At 48.3% G+C, this 18,995-nt stretch overlaps 1 protein-coding gene across 1 annotated transcript in view; it reads left to right on the top strand.

The window, feature by feature from the left end:
* TTC9 (tetratricopeptide repeat domain 9) overlaps window positions 1-17,899 on the top strand; it is a 32,722-nt gene extending 14,823 nt beyond the window's left edge. Inside the window, exons 2-3 of the mRNA XM_026519629.4 lie at window positions 11,797-11,979; window positions 13,621-17,899. Of these exons, the coding sequence (XP_026375414.1) occupies window positions 11,797-11,979; window positions 13,621-13,700 (263 nt within the window). The 3' untranslated portion in view covers window positions 13,701-17,899. The remainder of the gene's footprint in view (window positions 1-11,796; window positions 11,980-13,620) is intronic.
* Window positions 17,900-18,995: the final 1,096 nt, after the last annotated feature.

The following is an 18,995-nucleotide window of genomic DNA, read 5'->3' as shown; positions in this document are numbered from 1 at the left end:
GAGAATGGAATCAGAATGGAATCTGTCCACACCAGACAGAGCCACACGATTCGTGGTAGTGGGAGCCGTGGCATCAGTCGGGGGAGAGCTCTTGTCTGGGCACCAGGCAGGGCAAGTCTGGGGTGGATCTTCCTGCTCTTAGAGCTCCCCAGTACCTTGGACTCAGAAAAGACCTTTAGAGATCATAGGGTCCAGGTTTCCATTCTTTACCACCAGCTCGGCTGGAGTGGAACCAACATGGGACTTGGGTTTAGATAACACTGGCTCTTTCCTTACACGTCAGATGGACCTAGCAAGTCACTTAACTTCCTTAAGCCTCAGCTTCTGGAAGCAGAGCTAATAATACCTATTTCCCACAGTTATCCTGAGGGTCAAGTGGGTTGTTAAACAATTTACAAGTGTTAGGTAGTGCTACTTATGGAGCATACAATGTAGGCAAACCAGAACGATGCCATTTTGCTGTGTGGGGGTTTAAAGATGCCCCACACAGGGGCACTTGGGTGGTTCAGTCCTTTAAATGTCTGACTCTTGATCTCAGCTCAGCTCTTGATCTCAGCGTCATGGGTGCGAGCCCCACATTAGGCTCCAGGCTGGAGCCTACTTAAAAAACAAACAAATGATGCCCCACAGATACTATCTAGAAGGGCAAAGAAGACATGTTTCGTGAATAGCTGCAGTGATGGGCGTGACCCCACTAAAGGGTCAATTTGATGATTGTACCTGTAGATCTGACCTCATTGGAAAAAGACTACCCAACGTGAAACCATTACCATCCGCTACTAGGAAAACAATAATTCCCCAGCAAGTTAGAAATACAAGGAGATTACCTGACCTTGATAAAGAGCATCTACAGAACAATTAAGCTAACGCCATCCTAAATGATGACAGATTGACTTTTCCCTCAGGACCCAGGAATTGCCGTCTCAGGCATTTGCCCCAGAGAAATGGAAGCTGTCTGTGACTGCTCATAGTAGCATTCTTCACAGTAACCAAAAACCCGGGAACAGCCCAGATGTCCATCATCAGGTGAACGGTCAGACAATGGTTACTTCCACACCGTGGGTACGACTCAGCAGTACAAGGGACGAACTATTGGTCCATGCAACAATTTGGATGCATCTCAAGGGGATTATGTGGAGTGAAAAAAAGCCAGCTCCCAAAGGCTTTCTACTGTATGATTCCCTTATGAAATGACAAAATTTTAGAAAGGGAGACTAAACTAGTGGTTGTCAGGGGTTAAAGAGGACTTGGGGATACAGGAGGGACATGGATATAGTTTTAAAAGGGCAGCAGGAGGGATCCTGTGGTAATGGAACAGCTCTGTAACTTAACTTTGATAGAGGAATCTACATATGTGATAAAATGGTATATAACCAAACACACGGAAGTACAAGTAAAGCTGGGAAAATCAATCTGTGGATTCTATCAGTGTCAGTATTAAGGTCAATTTATTGCACTGTAGTTTTATAAGATGTTACCATTTGGGGGAGACTGGGTAAAGGGTACACGGGAGCTCTTTATATCATTTCTTGCGATTGTATGTGAATGTACAGTTACCTCAACAAAAACTGCAATTAAAAAGTCATACCGTGGGAGTTAGTTTCACAAACACCAGCGCAGGTAGGGCTTGGTTCAGGAAGACACCAGAGACCCGTCATGTCAGTCGTATTAGGATAACGGTAGACTCTCGATGGAATTGGAGATGCTAGTGGTTTTAGAACTTAACAAAAAAAAAAAAAAAAAAAGCCTTGGTGGAAACCCTGCACTTGGTTTTGTTTGTTTTCCTCTTTGATGCAGAGAAACAAATACGGTAGGGGGTCCTAGAGAGTTGTATAGGAAGCTTCCAGATGAGAAGTGTACATGTAAAGTGAGCACAGTTGGGCACCGTCAGGGCCTCACGCTTAGGCCTCATGAGACGCAGAGCGCGTGCCTCAAATCGGTCCTATGAAGGAAGTGAGTTAAAATGCATTACAGGCAGTTGAGCCTCCTAGGAGGGCAGCGTGTCTAATGCCTACGAGCACACTCTCGGGTGCCACGTGCCTTAGGTTCAAATCCTAACCATAACACGTAGTTGCTTTGTGACCCGGAGCAAGTGACTGAACTTCCTGAGGCCTCAGTTTCCCCATCTAGAAAATGGGCAAGATACTAGGGCCTACCTCTTAGGTTATTATCAAGATGAAATGAGTTAATGTGTAGAATAGTGCCTGGCCCATTCATGCTAAAATAAAAGTTATCTGCTCTTACTCTTATTACCCTTCTGGAAGGATGGATGAACACTGCTTACAGGGCTACATTCTCTTGAGCTCATCATGGAGCATTTCAGCCTTCTGCTCTGTTTCTCCATTTCCCTGGCCTGGGCTCCTGTTCTCCAGGGAGAAGTCTCTAATCACTCAGAAGAGAAAAACCCAAAACCTCACAAGCTGATCATCTGACTGAGAACAGTTGTTTTCCCACATGTGCAGATTTTTCCAGCTCTAGGACTTGGCCACCTGGGACCTGTTTGACCTTGTGGGTAATCCTGGAGCTGCTCACGGCTGTCCTGGGCTCTCAAGGTTTAACCAGCTGCGTGGTCCTTAAGAAACATATCTCCAAAATGCTAGAATATGAAGTACCAGCTCAGGAGGTGAAGGCCCCTGCAGGTGTCTACTGGGGACTTCTTAAAAATGTGTATTAACTGCGCTCCACCTTAGCCCTTTGGAATCTGCGTGGCTGGGCATGGGATCTAGGATCTCCATGCTACACAAGTTTCCACGGATGATTTAATGCGAAACAGTTGCCTGCAGGGTTCTCATCAGATGTCAGAGCTTTTTCATCCTGCCAGCAAGCCTTCAAGGAAAAGGTAGAAAGCAACCATAATTATCTTCATGTTTATGCATTTGAAAGTTGAGACCCAGAGAGGTGAGGTGTTTTAACCCAAGGACATATGTGTAAATGCCAATGCCAGGGACGCTGTCTTGAATCAACTAGCTCAGAGGCACTGAACCTGGCCAGCAACTTCTCTGCTAAAAATACTTCCCCCTCCCCTCCCAGACTCTCTAAAGCCCTATAGAGTCAGGAACCAGGCGTATTCATTTTCCTGCCACCGCTGGCATTTAGAGCTCCTAGCTCTCCTGAATTATGAGGACCCCAGAGGGGCGCAGCTACTTTGGGTCCATCCCCTCCCCATCCATAAAGCTGTCAGCCAGATGCTGGCTGGGGAACCCATTCATCTGTTTGCAGCGAGGGCGCAGGTGCAAGCAGTACTAGCCTTAGCTGTTTGGGGGGTAGAGGGGTAGAGGCTAGAACCACCCGTTGAGGCTGTCTCGTGTCCAAGCGAGACGAAAATAGGCCCCGAGCCCCACTCCATTCTTTCCTTTACGCCCCTTTTTCTGGCTGCAAAGCCACTGTTGTAATGTTCTCTGCATCTACCCACCCGCTCCCAATAGAGAAAACACACCTTTGAAAGGAAAACGGAGAGGTCAAACCAGGCAGCAAACCTAGGCTTGGGAAACACTTGGAGCAAGTGTGAGTTTATGTACGTCCTCGCCCACGAAACAAAAACGAGAAATCAAAAGAAGACAGTTGTTTTCAGAGCCCTGAATGCAAGCCTTTGTGAACGCAGAGGAGAACATCGGCGCCTTCGTGGAGGGGTGGGGTGGGGTGGGTCATTGCAGTCCCAGACATGGAGGCTCAGAAGTAAAATTTTGGCCATTTCACTGCCCAGGCCACATTCCCATTGTTCTGCCACAGAAAGACCCTGTTCTCCCCCCTCCACAATGTCTCTGACCTCGTCTTGAAAATTTGCTTTAAATCAAGCTTTAGCTCTGTGTATGTGTCATACGCCGTGTGTGGGACTCAAAATGGAAATTTTCTCCGGTGATTGTACGTGTTGCTGGGGAAACCATATTTGACAAATGGTTTCCTAAAGAGCTAGCATTTATGAGAATCTGTTTCTGTGCCCAGCACTGTGTGAAGCATGTAACATACATTAATTATCTCATTTTATCATCCCAAGCGTTCCCGCAAAATAGGTATGATTATCTCCATTTAATACCCGAGAAGAGCGAGGCTGAGGGAGATTAAGTGACAAGCCCAAGGGCCTGGGCTAGTAGGTGGCAGAGGCTGGACTGCAGCCCAGGACTGCATCTCCAAGATGCAGCGATGAATGTTCAGCCAGGACACCCCAGAGCTGGCGCAACACCTCGTGCATCTTGGGTTTGGCTCTGATCTGTCCCAGTTGTTAAACAGTCCCAGTGTCACCCCTGCCCAGATCCAAACTCCATCCACTTCACTACTGTGCCGTTGCCCCTTAAAATAAATCTGAAAACCAAATAATTTTGTCCCCTTGGGGGAAATTTTCCCCCAGTAATATGAGCCCACCTCTCAAAGGGATCACCAGCAAGGTGTATTCGTTTCCTAAGGTGGCCGTAATAAAACACCACAAACTATGGCTTAAAATACCAGCCGTCTGTTGTCACGGTTCCAGAGGCTAGGAGTCCGAGGTCAAGGTATGGGTAGGGCTGGTTCCTTTTGCGAGCTGTGAGGGAGAGTCTGTTCCATGCCTCCTTCCTAGCTTCTGGTGGTCGAGGGTTCCCTGGCTTATAGATGGCCGCCTTCTACCTGTGTTTTTTCACATCGTCTTTCCTAGGTGTGTGTCTGTCTCTGTGTCCAGACTTCTCCTTTTTATAAAGACACCAGCTGTATTGAATTTAGGGCCCATCCTAGTGACCTCATGTTGACTTCATGACCTCTGCAAAGAAAGGCCCTTTCTCGGGGCGCCTGGGTGGCACAGCGGTTAAGCGTCTGCCTTCGGCTCAGGGCGTGATCCCGGCGTTATGGGATCGAGCCCCACATCAGGCTCTTCCACTATGAGCCTGCTTCTTCCTCTCCCACTCCCCCTGCTTGTGTTCCCTCTCTCGCTGGCTGTCTCTATCTCTGTCGAATAAATAAATAAAATCTTTAAAAAAAAAGAAGGCCCTTTCTCCAAATAGCCTCACATTCTAAGATACTGGGGACGAGGACGTCAACAGCTCTGTTGGGGAGGACACAACTCAACCCATAAAGTGAGGCAACCACCTTTTCCTCACTCCCGGCCCCAGTCTGATCTTTCCTTCCCTCCCATCCAGCCCATGCTTCCCTTCTGGGCAGCCGGTAAGGGCAAATTGTAGCGAAATCAGTCGTAAGAAGAACCCCAATGGTTGCATGAACTTGTTCTTCTTCCTCTCATCCAGTTTGCCTTCATCTCATGCCAGCGAGTGGCACTTTGCCCAGGCAGTCACTATGCCCTGCGTGCACCAGGAAAAACAAAAACAGAGCAGGTGCCAGAGCCAGTAGAACCTGCCATGTTTTAGCCTGAGGTCTCAGTGTGGTTGCTTTGGGGAACATCAAACATAGGATTTCCACTGTCCCCAGTGCACCACTGCACAATGGGGTTCTTTCAGTTGCTGGTTCTCTAGCTTTTTCCTACCACGGACCCCTTTGCAGAGCTAAGAAAGCCTGCCAGCTCCTTTAATAAAACCATACCCTAAACACCCAAGGTTGACAGTGAAAGAGGAATCTCCATGTGCAAGGATGGTTGGAACTTAATAGCCCAATTCTTGTCCCCCAAATTTACCTTTCTCTTGTAACTTGCACCATCCACCCCTTCTGTCACCACTGTAGGCTTGGGGAAGGCTTTTCTTTTCTAATACTTCTTCCCAGCCATGACTAGAAGCTTGTCTGAATCCTCCATGGCTTGGCTGATTCCAGGCGGTAGCATTTATTTAAACCCATCTGAAGACCCAGAGCCCAGAAGGTTAATAACTTTGCTCTCAAAAGGGCTTCTGGGTGTGGTTGTCTGGGAGCCCAGACCCATCTTCACATGTCCATTGTGGACATGTCTCCCCCCTTCATATGCCTTCTGCCACTGACTGACTGCATCTTTGAATCCAAATATATACCCAGAGTCGGGGCCACAGACGGGAACAAGCTCTCTCTTCAACCAGCATGAGACCTGCCTTCCTCAGTTCTCAGCCCCTTCTGCTGAAACTGACCGACAGAGGCAGGGCTTACTCCTTTCAGGAAATATCTTGCCCCAGAGCCTCGCCTTGGGAAGAAGACCACATAATCCAATCTCTATGCAAAAAACAAAAAACAAAAACAAAAACAAAACAAAACAAAACAAAACAAAAAAAACCAAGAGGCTCCATGTGGATGGAAAGTTGTCTTACAGAAGCCCTTTTGATCACTGCCCAAGTTCCGAGTGTCCTCCCCACCAGAAGATGCCTCACCATAAGTAGTAGGGAGAAAGAGTTCCTTTTGAAGAGGAACCAGTGAAACAATGTCGTCCTTCTATTAAGTGGCCAGCATTTGTATTCATGGGCTGTTAGATTGAAATGGAAAGTAGAGATTATTCAGCCAAGTGAAGGTCTCTCCTTGTACAGACGGAAGACTGAGGCCCAGAAAGGGAAAGTGATTTTCATACTGTTGGCTAGTGGCAAAGGTGGGACTAGAATCTAGCTCTTCTGATTCCCAGCCCAGTACTCTTCAAAATACTGATCCATTCCATATAGCAGAGCACATAGACTGTCATATTATAAACCCTAATTCAAATACAGACCTGGTTACACCAACGTGGAAGAAATTTCCGAATCATCAGTGAATCCAACATGGCAGTCTAATCCCTCCTGGATGAAGGGCTCTAACCACATGAATGTTTCAGAGGTTCCCTAATGCTAGTCAATTCTGTCTCCTAGATGCCTCTTAAACAAATCCCTCTCCCCTGTCTTTCTGCCTCCACTTGAATCAACCTAGTCAAACCATTTCATCATCCCAGAGTGACTAAGAATAAAATCCCAGATCCTCAACATGGACCAGAAGGGTCTGCGTGTCCTGGTTTCCCCTTGCTTTTCCAGCTTCCTTCCCATTTACCCTTCCCTTCAGTCTCTCTGCTCCAGCCAGGCATAGTTCCTCAGAAGTCCTCAAATGAGTCAATCTCCCTCTTCCCCCTACTCTGGATCTCTTTCTCTGTTGGTTCTGCCTGAAAGCATTTTCTCCTTTCCACCTAGATCACTGGTTCTCAAAGGGGGGGGGGGTATTTTACCACCACCACCACCACCCCGGACATTTTGCAATATCTGGAGATGTATTTTTGGTTGTCACAACTGGGCTCTAGTGGGTAGAAGCCAGGGATGTTGTTAAACATCATACAATGCACAGGACATCCCCCTATAACAAAAAACTATCCAGCCTAAAATGTTTATAGTGCTAAGGTTGAGAAACACTCCTTCTTCAGAGCCCCGCTTAAATACCACTTCTTCCATGAAGCCCTCCCATGATACTTAAATTGGTTGAGGGCCCCTCCCCCTCAGTGTGCTCCCTCTCTTCCCTTCTTCTCAGCTCGGCACATGGGAGTATTCGAGATAATGGAACGTCTGCCTTCCCCACCAGCCCATTAGTTCCAGGATGGAATGGCATGTTTTGTTCACCACTGATCCCAGCACCCTGTACATGGCGCAGGGAAGTTAGGCATTGCTTTTTGCCTTGTTGACCCTGGAACACAGAGAAAGGTAGTTTACACAGGCGATGTGGCTTTTACCAGGGGTTACATGGAAAGGCTTCAAATGCAGACCCACAGAGACCCATGGTCAAGAGCACAATGGAGATCCTGGCAGAAGTGGGTGGATATCATAATTCTATCACCTCCTAGTTGAGTGACTTTGAGCAGGTTACTTAATTTCTCTGGAATGGGTTGCATCTTATGTAAAAGAACCTGTTTCTTGTAGTTACCATGAAGACGAAAAGACATAGTGGACGAAGGTACCGAGCACCAGCTCTGACACAGGGTAGGGGATTAACCACGGAGAGCAAGCAAGGGCACTGGGTTGATGTGACCGCAGCCCACGGGCCCTGGGCAGTGGACACAGGGATGTGGACGGAACATCAGGAGACTGTGGTCAACCGCTCCTTCTGAACTTTCTCCATTCTAAGGATGTGCCTACAAACATCCTGTCTTACCTCTCCCTTAGGCTTGTTATGTGAACCCCAAGTAACTCCCCACCCAAATTATGGGGATACCTAAAAATCCCCTGTAGGTAGGGCTGAAGGTAGCTTTCCAGATGATCTCTTACCCCCTCGACCCCAGACCCCCTTAAGAGCTCTGGCTGGCACCCCAAGTTCCTTGTCTGGGTTCCACCCCAGCCCAGCCTTCAGGACGGCAGCCCATTCGGACCCAAGCTGACTCTAGATTTCTCCATCTTCCTGGACTCTGCCTTGGTGCCAACAGGGGCCCCATACCCTGTAACCTGCCTGGCCCCACTTCCCATGGGGTCTGAAACCTGGTCCACAGCCAAGTATCCCAGCTCCTGCTGGGTCTGGAGTCACAGGGGAATTCGAAACACGTTCAATGAAGGACTCCCAGGTTTGATGGCTATTCTTCCTTCGCCCCTGGGGGTGGAGGATCTTTTCCATTTCCGGGCCTTTTGGTTTCCTTTCCCCACCACCCCACCCTCATTTGAGGCATTCAAAAGCTGTGTTTAAAAGAGACAAAGGCCCATTTCCTACGCTGCTCAGGTCAGCCGGCAGAAGTGTGTGTCTGGAGATGGACGGGAAGAGGTCTGCCCCGCCTGGCCAGAGAGGACGCCAGAGGAGGCACGTGGGGGCCCAGACAGGAAAGGCTTTAGCGTGAGGTCAGGTGTTGGAGCCAAGCCCCACACAGGTAGCCAGTGAGGTCCACGCACAGGAACCCCTCCCTGTCTGCAGAGCTGTGTGAGTACCAGGGTGGGCTCCAACCGCTTGGGGGGCAGGGAAGGGTCCCCACAGCTGAGGGAGGAGAGGAGAGGGAGCTGCTGGCATCCGCTCGGCCAGACACCCGGCTGCCAGCACATGCTGGTTTCCTGCGACCACAGCCACCCACGCCCAAGAGGGTAGCAGCCCCTCACTTCTGTCTCCTTGTTTGGCTTTCTGCCCTGGGGCCTGTGAAACCTGATGGGTCAGTTTCTAGATCTGGGCTGATGCTCTTCCACTTCCTGGTTCTCACACCTTCAGCTTCAGAGACTGTGTGGTTCACCTCCCCCTCAGTCGGCAAAAAGGGTGTGGGTGGGTATTTTTTTCCCCCAAAATGTCCAGTGAAAGATCTGATCTCCTGATCAGCAATTCTCATCCCTGGGGAGTTATTTAAGGGATCAAAACAGCTGAAGTTAGACCTCTGAAGGTTAAATCAGTAACTCGCCTCTACCCAGAGAGAGAGCGGTCCTCCCGTGTGCGAGGGTCTGAGCACAAGGAGGAGGCATCAGCCTACCCCCGCCACCCAGTCTGGTCTTGGCGGGAAGAGCACTTCTGCCTCCTACAGCTCTCTCTCCCTCTCTCTCTCTCTCTTTTTTAAAGATTTTATTTATTTGAGAGAGAGAGAGCATGAGGGGAGGTGGGGCAGAGGGAGAAGAAGAAGCAGACTCTCCACTGAGCAGGGAGCCCCATGAGGGGCTTGGTCCCAGGACTCTGAGATCATGACCTGAGCCGAAGGCAGACAGACGCTTAACCAACTGAGCCACCCAGCTGCCCCGAAACATTGGTGTGATCTCATGGAGGGGGAGGTAGCTCAGCAGGGTGGGGAGTTAGGGGAGGCAGGGGAGGCCACTGGGCGCACAAGGAGAGGGGCATCACTCCCCAGGGTCTCATGAGCTTCCGGGCCCTGGCTCTGGCCCTGCAGCTGATGGCTGGTACAGAAAGCTTCAAGGGGAGGCGGTTTACTCAGAGACGGCTGATAGAACATAGGAAGGGGCCCCACCACGGCACCGGCCAGCCTCAGCTCCCTCTTACCTGGTACACGGGGCCTCCTCACAGGTCCTGAGGTGTGCTCTGTACGGGCTGGGCCCTGGCCCATCAGAAGGCCCCTGCTCCCAGGAACTGCAAGGACAAACTTGTGTGAACGAGAAGTTGAAGATAGTCGGAGGCAGTTGTCACTGAAGGGGTGCACGGTTGAAAAGAATTATAATAATATTAAATGACACTTAGGGTAACTTACTCTGTGCCAAGCCCTGTGTTAAATACTTGACTGCCATTATTTTATGAAATCCCCTCAACAACTCGATAAAGAACTTGGGCACTGGAGCCAGGCAACTCTGATTTAAATCCCAGCCTTGGGACGCCTGGGTGGCTCAGTTGGTTAAGCATCTGCCTTCGGCTTAGGTCATGATCCCAGGGTCCTGGGATCGAGCCCCACGTCGGACTCCCGGCTCAGTGGGAAGCCTGCTTCTCCCTCTGCCTGCTGCTCCCCCTGCTTGTACTCGCGCGCTCTCTCTCTTTCTGACAAATAAATAATCTTTTCTAAACCAATCAATCAATCAATCAATCCCAGGCTTGCCTCTGCCATATATGTGCCCTTGGGAAATGACCTAATCTTACTGGGCCTCAGTTTCCTCACCTGTAAAATGGGAATAATAGTAGGACCTACATCATGGTGTCCTGAGGATTATGTCAGAATACAAGTAAAGCAATGCTACAAGGATCCCACAGCAGGTGAGCCCTTGACGAGTACTCGCCACCGTTTGCGTCATTAGTACCTCTTGCAGCTTATTCCTCGGGCTGCCACAGCACAAGTCTCATGAACTGGCAGCTTGAACAATAGAAATTTATTGTCTCATAGTTCTGGAAAGTAGGAGTCCAAGATGGAGGTGTTGGTAGATTTGGTTCCTTCGGAGGGCTGTGAGGGAGAATCTATCCATGTGTCTGTCTTACCTTGTGGGGGCTCAGACGTTCTTGGCCTATGGATGGCCATCTTTTTCCACGTTTCTTTACATTTTCTCACCTCTGTGTGCTTCTGTCTCTGTCCAAACTTCCCATTTGTGTTTGTCCGTTTGGGCTGCCATAACAATAGCATAGACTAGGCGGCCCAAACCACACAATTGATTTCTCACAATCCCGAAGGCTGGGAAGCCCAAGATCAAGGTGAGAGTCTGCTTCCTGGTTCATAGACAGCCGTCTTCTCACCTTGTCCTCACGGCAGAAGGGGAAGGGAGCTCACTCAGATCTCTTATAAGAGCACTAATCCCAATCGTGAGGGTTCAGCCCTCATGACCTAGTCACTTCCCAAAGACCCTGCCTCCAAATACCATCACACTGGCGAACGGTTTTCAACATATGAAAGTTTCAACATTTGAACAGTTTCAACATATGGTTTTCAACATATGAATTTTTGGGGAACATAAGCATTCCGTCTATAGTGTACGTTTTTTTTTTAATTAAAATTTTTTTTTAATGTATTCATTTGAGAGAGAGAGAGAGCAGGAGCGAGCAAGAGCAGTGGGGAGGGTCGGAGGGAGAGGGAGAAGCAGGCTCCCCACTGAGGACAGAGCCCAATGACGCAGGCCCAATTCCAAGACCCCGAGATCATGACCTGAGCCAAAGGCAGACCCTTAACTGACTGAGCCACCCAGACGCCCCTATAGTATGCGTTTTTATAAAGATGCCGGTCATATTGTATGGGGACCCATTCCAACGACCTTGCTTTAACTCGATTACCTTTTCTGTAAAGAACCAATTTCCAAATAAGGTCGCAGTCTGCTGTACTAGGAGTTAGGACTCCAACATATCTTTTTGGAGGGAACACAATTCAACCCATTATACAAGGTTAAATAACTCACTCAAGGTCACACAGCTTGCTGGTGATGAAAGTGGGCTCTAGAACCCTAGATTATTTGATGACTAATCCCATGGCAATAAACCCCAGCATAAAGCCGCAACACTACTAAACCTTTCCTGGGCAGGGAGAACGAACCAGAGAGAGCCATTCAGAGTCCTCTGTGTCATAGCATTTTCCCTTCCCTCTCCCTTCCTCCGTAGCCTGCCTGCTGCAGGCTGAGCTGGTGAACTACGAGCGAGTCAAGGAGTATTGCCTCAAAGTCCTGAAGAAGGAAGGAGAGAACTTCAAGGCCCTTTACCGGTCTGGTGTGGCCTTCTACCACCTTGGAGACTATGACAAAGCACTCTACTACCTGAAAGAAGCAAGGACCCGACAGCCAACAGGTAAGGTGGCGACTGATGTTTTCTTACCGGCAGTCCCCTCTGGCAGCCCCGGAGGCCTCCCCATCGTGGCGCACAGCTGTCATGGATGGCAGGGCCAGGTGTGGCTCAGGACCTGAAATGAGGAGCGTAAACAGTCCACGTGTTTGCCTGGGGTCTGGGTTCCAGGGAGCTTGGGCACCTCCTTTCAAACAGAATATGGAATTCTTTGGGGTTTTTCCAATCCAGAAGCCAGCTCTCTCCACTTACTCAATAAATACATACTGAATTCTTAGTTTTTGCCACGATTTGTGCTGGGTGCCAGGGATGTAGATGAGAAGACAGCGTCCGTACTTGTGAGGACCTCACACTCCAGTTGGCCAGACAGAATACGAGCGGCTACCCTTGGTGCTGAGCTCAGCATCGTACTGGAAGCACGCCCTGACTTCTCTGGTCAGGTCCCATTTCTTAGAGCCTGCATTACCTGGACCATTTGCTCAAATTCCTTTCCACCAGCTCAGCCACCCCTTCATTCCACACACATTTACTGAGCAGATACAATGGGTCAGGCTCTGTTGTAAGTGCTGGGCAGATAGAGGAGTTTATGTTATAACAGAGGAGGATGGACAGTAAACAAATGGACAGATAGGTAATATAATATTTAGTCGTGCTAAGTGCCAGGAAGGAAATAAAGCAGAGTGAAAGAATCAGGAGGAAAGGGGTTGCTGTTTTACACCAGGTGGTCAGGAAGAGCCTCTCTGAGGAGGTAACATTGAAACAACAAGTTTGACTTGGTGTCACCATTGTTGTTCCCATGGCTGATATTTTAAAAAATGCAATTCTCCGTCCAAGAAGAATTTAAGAACTTCAGGATCAGTTTGCAAATATCCAAATGTATACTTTTTTCTATGTTCCTAAAGAATGCCCCTATCTTTAATGTGTCACTGTTTTTCGGGGGTTTTTTTTCTGTATATAAATCATGTTCTATACTCTAAGCAACTTGAGGACTAAGAACTGGACTCATTTAACAGAATTTTCTTGAATACCTCCTGTCTGCCAGCCCTGCTAAATGCCTCACCTGGCATTTTTGGGCATTAGACAGCATTCATTCCTGCTTCCTGAAGTATAACATCCCAGGCAGCCCCCGTAACCCTTGTCTCCGGCTGTGTGCAGAGCTAGACAGCTGTTCCAAGCCACGCCCTGCTTACTAATTTAATGCAGAATTGGGGGAAATGCCTCCATTTCTCCGGAGGTGGCTGCCTGACCTTTCTTACAAGGACAAGAGTAAGACAATGAAGCAAAGTCATTTTAAACTCTTCAATTTAAAAAATTTACATTCAATTAATATTTATTGCTCATTGGATGAAGCACTTTTAGACTTCTCTATTTTGGTCCTGCCGGCAATGACCTGACGAAGGTACTATGCTCCCCAGGGCGGGCAGGCGGCAGAGTCTGACGCAGCACTTAAGCACGGGGCTCCCTGGCGCCTTCATCTCTCCAGGGGCTCGGTTCTCCGTTAGGTCACAGCGAGGATGAGGATCCTTACTTTGCACGATTGTCATGAGAGGAAATAGATGATGAAGGGAAAAAGCGGAGCACAGAGTAGGATTCCGTGTCGACGGGTCCCCCCGCGAGGTGCTCCCTAAGGTGTTTCTCTCCTCACAGACACCAACGTGGTCCGGTACATCCAGCTGACGGAGATGAAACTCAGCAGGTGCTCGCAGAGAGAGAAGGAAGCCATGTAACAGCCGCAGCGGCCCCAGAGCGGGGCCTTGCAGGCAGCCCCCTGGAAGGGGTGAAGAGCCCCTCCTGGGCTGGGTTCCCTGCTCCCCACTTCTGGCTCCCCCTTCTTCTTCCTGCTGCCCCTCAACAATCCATCTGCTCCCAGTGTGAAAAGAAGAGAGACCTGCAGCTTTGGAACCTGGCAGGTTGCTGCCACGGAGACTCCCCTTCTGTAGCAGGTCAGCTACTGGCAGGGCCCTAACTTCTTCGGGGACAGCTGGAGAGGACTCTTACAGGGCCGAGAATGCTGCTGCAACTTTGACTTTGGCCAGGGCTTCTGAGAGAGCCAGAGCCCGGCAGGTGGACCATCCCAACGGCAGCAGGCACGGAGCCCACGGGCTGGACCCCTCCACACTTTCCAGACAGACCAGAGCATCTCAAGGCAACCGTGACAAATCCAGGGATGAGACAAACAGCAGAAGCATCGGGTTAGGCCAACAGACCGTGCTTTTGTACACTGGATTCCCCACCCCCACCCCCAGTCACCTCAGCCCCTGCCTCCCTCCCTCCACTTGTTGTCTCGGCCTGGCTTTCTTCTCGCCCCCTCGGGGATCTGAGACTGCCAGGATTCACATGCCACTGAAGCCCACTCTCAGTGCCCTCTGGTGACCACACATACCATTCTCCCATACTCCCACCCAGCAGGCAGCTGTGGCGGCGGAGGGGCAGGGTGAAGCGGGCCAGGGGCTGAGCACATAGGTGATGGAGGGGAGGGGAGATGACATCCAGGGGAAGGAGCGTTGTAGAGCCTGCGGGATGGAACTGTGGACTAAGTGAGTGTAAATAAAGATAAATCAACAGGCAGCGGTCCTGTCATTTCTGTTGGAAGCAGCCCACTCCCTCGCTGTCACCCCCCCCCCCAACTCTGAGTCAGAGCTACTTAGAGCCAGGCAGCACGGGGCTCCCCCTGAAGCAAGGGGCCGTTTGTCCAGTGGGAAACAATGTTGGCTGCCGCTTCTGTACGTTAGAGTGGGCTGGCGTGGTGGAGACTGCCCAGGGACTTGGCTCTGTGGGAACTCGTACAGCCTCCTTTTGATGAAATTATCTGGACTCAATATCTAGCACATAGAATGTGTTCAACAAATATTTGTTGAATGAATAAATTGTGACTGCAGACTGGCTCTCCTGCCTTAAACTAATTTTATCCCAGCCTAGTCTCCCGATATCTATGCTCTTTACGCTCTGCCATGTTGCTTCGGTCAAATAAGAAACATTTACTGAGGGCTTATTGTTTGCCTATCATTGTGCAATACGCTGTGGGACAGAGGATAGAGTCCCGGTCTTTAAGGAGATGGAAGAGTTGAGAAATACTCATATGAGATTATCACCAATGACACCTTTAATTTATATGATGCTTTAAATTTTTCAAAGCACTTTCGTGTATTTTTTGTGGGATTAGTGAGACAATATTGTACAAATTAAAATATATACAGATGCAATAATGTTAATAGTTAGCGTTTATTAAATGTACTATCCTCAGACCTTTACATGTATAATCTCATTTCTTTCCTGGAATTACCCTATGAGATACTAGTCCCACTAGGTGGATAAGGAAACTTAAAATCCAGAAACATTGACTATCCCAAGGTTATATGGCCTTACGTGACATAGCTAGGATCTGAACCAGGTCTGTCTGACTCCAGAGCTCCGGCTGCTAACTACCCTATAGTTAGTTGCTGCTCTGCAAAGTATTATATTGAGTGGTTACAACCATTAGGGAGCAGGACAGTGCGTATTCAGTTGAAAAGCCCTGACTATGCTAATGATGGTACGTGGGCTGCCTCTGTATTTAGCCCAAGGTTTAAAAAGGTCTGTAACACCAGACTCCCTAGTGGTCAGGGCAGTGACAGGCCAGAAAAGACAGCTGAGACCTAGCAGTTATTTCTGTGTATTATTCATTCTACTTTCTGATGTCAGCACATATCCAAACCCACCTAGCATTCCCCCAGCATTGGGGAAGGTTCACAATTATAGGTAGAGATTGAAAGGAAACACAAAGTTAATTATGGGTTCTTTGTGTAATCAGAGGCTCTACCACTGCAGGATCCCATCACTGCTGAGGGGCCCAGAAGCCAACAGTCCAGGTTATATTCACATGGCTCCTGAAAGGCTTCCAGCAGGGCCTTCAAGAAGGTGCTAGAAATACCCAGGGGCCTGCAGTTGCTTGCCTATAGCTCACTTCCAGGCAAGAGGAAAAGGAAAATGCTGTTACAGCTGCCACATTCTCCCCCCACCCCTCTCCGAATCTTCTGTCTGCCCTCTTCTTCCAGAATGGCTGCACGTGTCCCCAGCTCAGAACCGTCTGCAACATACACAGCACAGGCAGATGTGCAAAACTCCCCCGTTCCCAAGCTTCCAGCCCAGAAAGCTTGCGGGTTGGCAAACTGCTTGTCGGTCAGGGTCTGAAGGATGAAGATGAGGTCAGAGGTGGACTGCAGAACCAGTTCAAACCAGCAGGGCCTTCCTTTGGTCTTCCTACCATCAGGAAGGACTTGGACTAACCATCCCCAAAACAGAGCAGAAGAGAGGTCTTGCCTCAACAACTAAGTTGGGGCCGAGCCAGACAGATGGGGATAAGATTGTTGCCATCCTTCTAAAGAGAAAGGTGGAAAACTAGAAGTAGGTGAGGACAACCCTGGGCACAGGCCATCTGCCTGTCCCGTGGTTCACATACACTTGCTTACTGGAATCCATTCACTGTGACCCAAAGTTAAGTGATCCCAAAATAAAAAGTTGCCTGGGGGTGTTGTTCGATGTTTGGGGTGGAGGAATTGAACTTGCCGTGCATTTGTTCAACAGAGACTTCAGAAAGCTGTTAAGCAAAATCAGGTCTATTCACCTTAGCAGAACTTCAGCTTCCTGCTCCCCATCCCTCCCCAAAACAGGGACCGTGATTTAATGACACGCTTTGTTTGCAGATGTCACTGCTGGACTGTACCTGGAGCACTAATCCTGGATCTGACCTGCTTTGTCATTTCCTGCTTGGACTTTTGTGATAGACTCTTTGGGGAAAAGATTATACTTTTCTTGTTATTGTTATGAAAGCCTCACATGTGTATTGTAGAAATTTTAATGGGGGCGGGAGAGACAAACTCCAACCCATCATCTACCACCCAAGACAAACATTGCTATCCTTTTGGACTTATCTTTCAGTTCTTTTTGGTATAAATGTACACATGCACATGCAGTTTTTTTTAACAAAAACTGGATTATACTGTATATATACTCTTTAGTAACTTACTTTTCAAAATGTGTATTTATATTTTAGAATATGTAATACATACACAGATACAAAATTCAAAAAGGACACAAAGCTCTATAGTAAGAAGTAAATCTCCTTCCCACCCCATCTGCCAGCATCTAGTTTCCCTCCAATTACTTGTACTGTATATCCTTCCAGAAACATTTATGCATTTTCAAATATATGTGTATATATTCTCTTGTCATAAATGGTAGCATATCAGACTTTTTTTTTTTTTTTTTTTTTTGCACTTTGGGCTACTTCACTTACTAGAGCATGAACGAAACATTTTTTGTGTGTCTCCCAAACTTTCTCAACAGCATCCTCATTATGCAGCTAGACTCTCACTTGGTAACCCGTCTCCTTTCAGTGACTATTTCATTTGTTCCCATTCTCTATTGTAAATAATGTTGCAGCAGACATTCTTGTAGCTAAATTTTGCACACACCTATGGCTATCTCCTTGGGATAAAATCCAAGAAGGAAATTGCTTGGCTATCTTTAAGAATTTTGATATATGCTGCCAACTGCCCTCGGAAAGTCTGTACTAAACTTCACACTCTCCTGTTCGCAGGCTTGAGAGTGCCCCGTTCCCTGCAACCTCACTAACAGTGGGTATGGTCACTTACCAAATCTTTACCAGTCCAGTAGGAAAATAATACTATGTCAATGTTATTTGAACTCACTTCTTTGATTATTAGTGAATAACATCTTCAAATGCCTATTGACCATTTGTACTTGTTTCTTTGTGATTTTTCTGTTTATTTGATATTGGTATGTTTATCTTTATTCTCAATATGTAATTTTATTAAGAATATTATTTTTGTCAAGAAACATTGCAAATATGCTTTCCAAGTGCTTTGCTTTCAAATTTTGTTTATGGTGCTTTTTGACACACATAAATTCTTAATTCTGCAATTAATTTGGGTCTCTGTTGCCAGCTCCTTCTGCCTCTGGTTCACCCTCTCGTTGCTGTCAGCGCTCCCCTTCTAAAACACAATCTGATTATGTCACTCCACAGCTTAAACACCCTTAGTGGCTCCTCACCACTTTTAGGATAAAGGCCAAACTCAACATAACACCCAAGGTCCTCCATGTAATTCCTCCCACAGACTCTTGCAGGCTCCTTCCTGGTCCTCTTCCAAAGTTACCCTACAATTCACCATTGCACAGCTCCCTGTGATGCCCCAAGCCAATCACTCTGGGTCTCTGGGCCTTTCCATGCGGTTCCCTCTGCCTCGTGGGCCATGCCTCACCCCTCCAACCCCCTCTTTGCCTTGCTAACTCCTATAGGACTCGACCGAGGCCTCACTGCTCCAAAGCTTTCCTTGACCCCATGGTCTGTACTCCTAAAGCAGCACGAGCCTGCCTCTGCATAGCATTTGCTACAAGGAACTGGAACCTCCTGTTGATGTTTGTCTCGCCCACTACCTGGCTATTCCTTGAGGCAGGCACTGGGGTTTCTTCATTCTGTGCAGCCAGAATGTTCAGCACAGCGCCTGGCATGCAGTGCGTGCTCGATAAATGCTGAGCCCTGAATCTGGAATGAATGAATAATGGATTCAGTGGCTAATGTTACTTGGGGGAAATGCAAGGCTGGACTGGATCTGTGCTTCTGAGAACCAAGAAACCCTAGGAGACTCGGGTTGGAACAGAAGCCACGTGCTCCAGTGCTGTGCTTTCCAGAACATCAGAAACACTTGAAGTAGCTTTTTAAAAATGCATAATCTCAGCTTCTGCCTCAGACCCATTGATTCAGACTCCCGGGGATAACACTCAAGATACTATAGTTTTTTTTAATGTCCTGAAGTGTTTCCGATGACCAGCCAGGTGAAGCAGTGCTGTGAGGTAGACCAGCAGACAAATCAGAGCACCCAGCTCCACCATTTCTAATCATGTGAGCTCTAGGAGTGGGCAGATAGAGCTTTGTTTGAGTACCAGCTTTGATGTCCACTAGCTGTGTGTGATCTTGGGGCCATTGTTTGAGTTTTCTGATCCTCATTTTCCTTCCCTATATA

This window comes from Ursus arctos, unplaced genomic scaffold (assembly GCF_023065955.2).
Source record: "Ursus arctos isolate Adak ecotype North America unplaced genomic scaffold, UrsArc2.0 scaffold_25, whole genome shotgun sequence".
NCBI classification, from domain to species: Eukaryota; Metazoa; Chordata; class Mammalia; order Carnivora; family Ursidae; genus Ursus; species Ursus arctos.
Note: the sequence above shows the minus strand (reverse complement) of the source record. Positions and strands in the feature narration are given on the sequence as shown.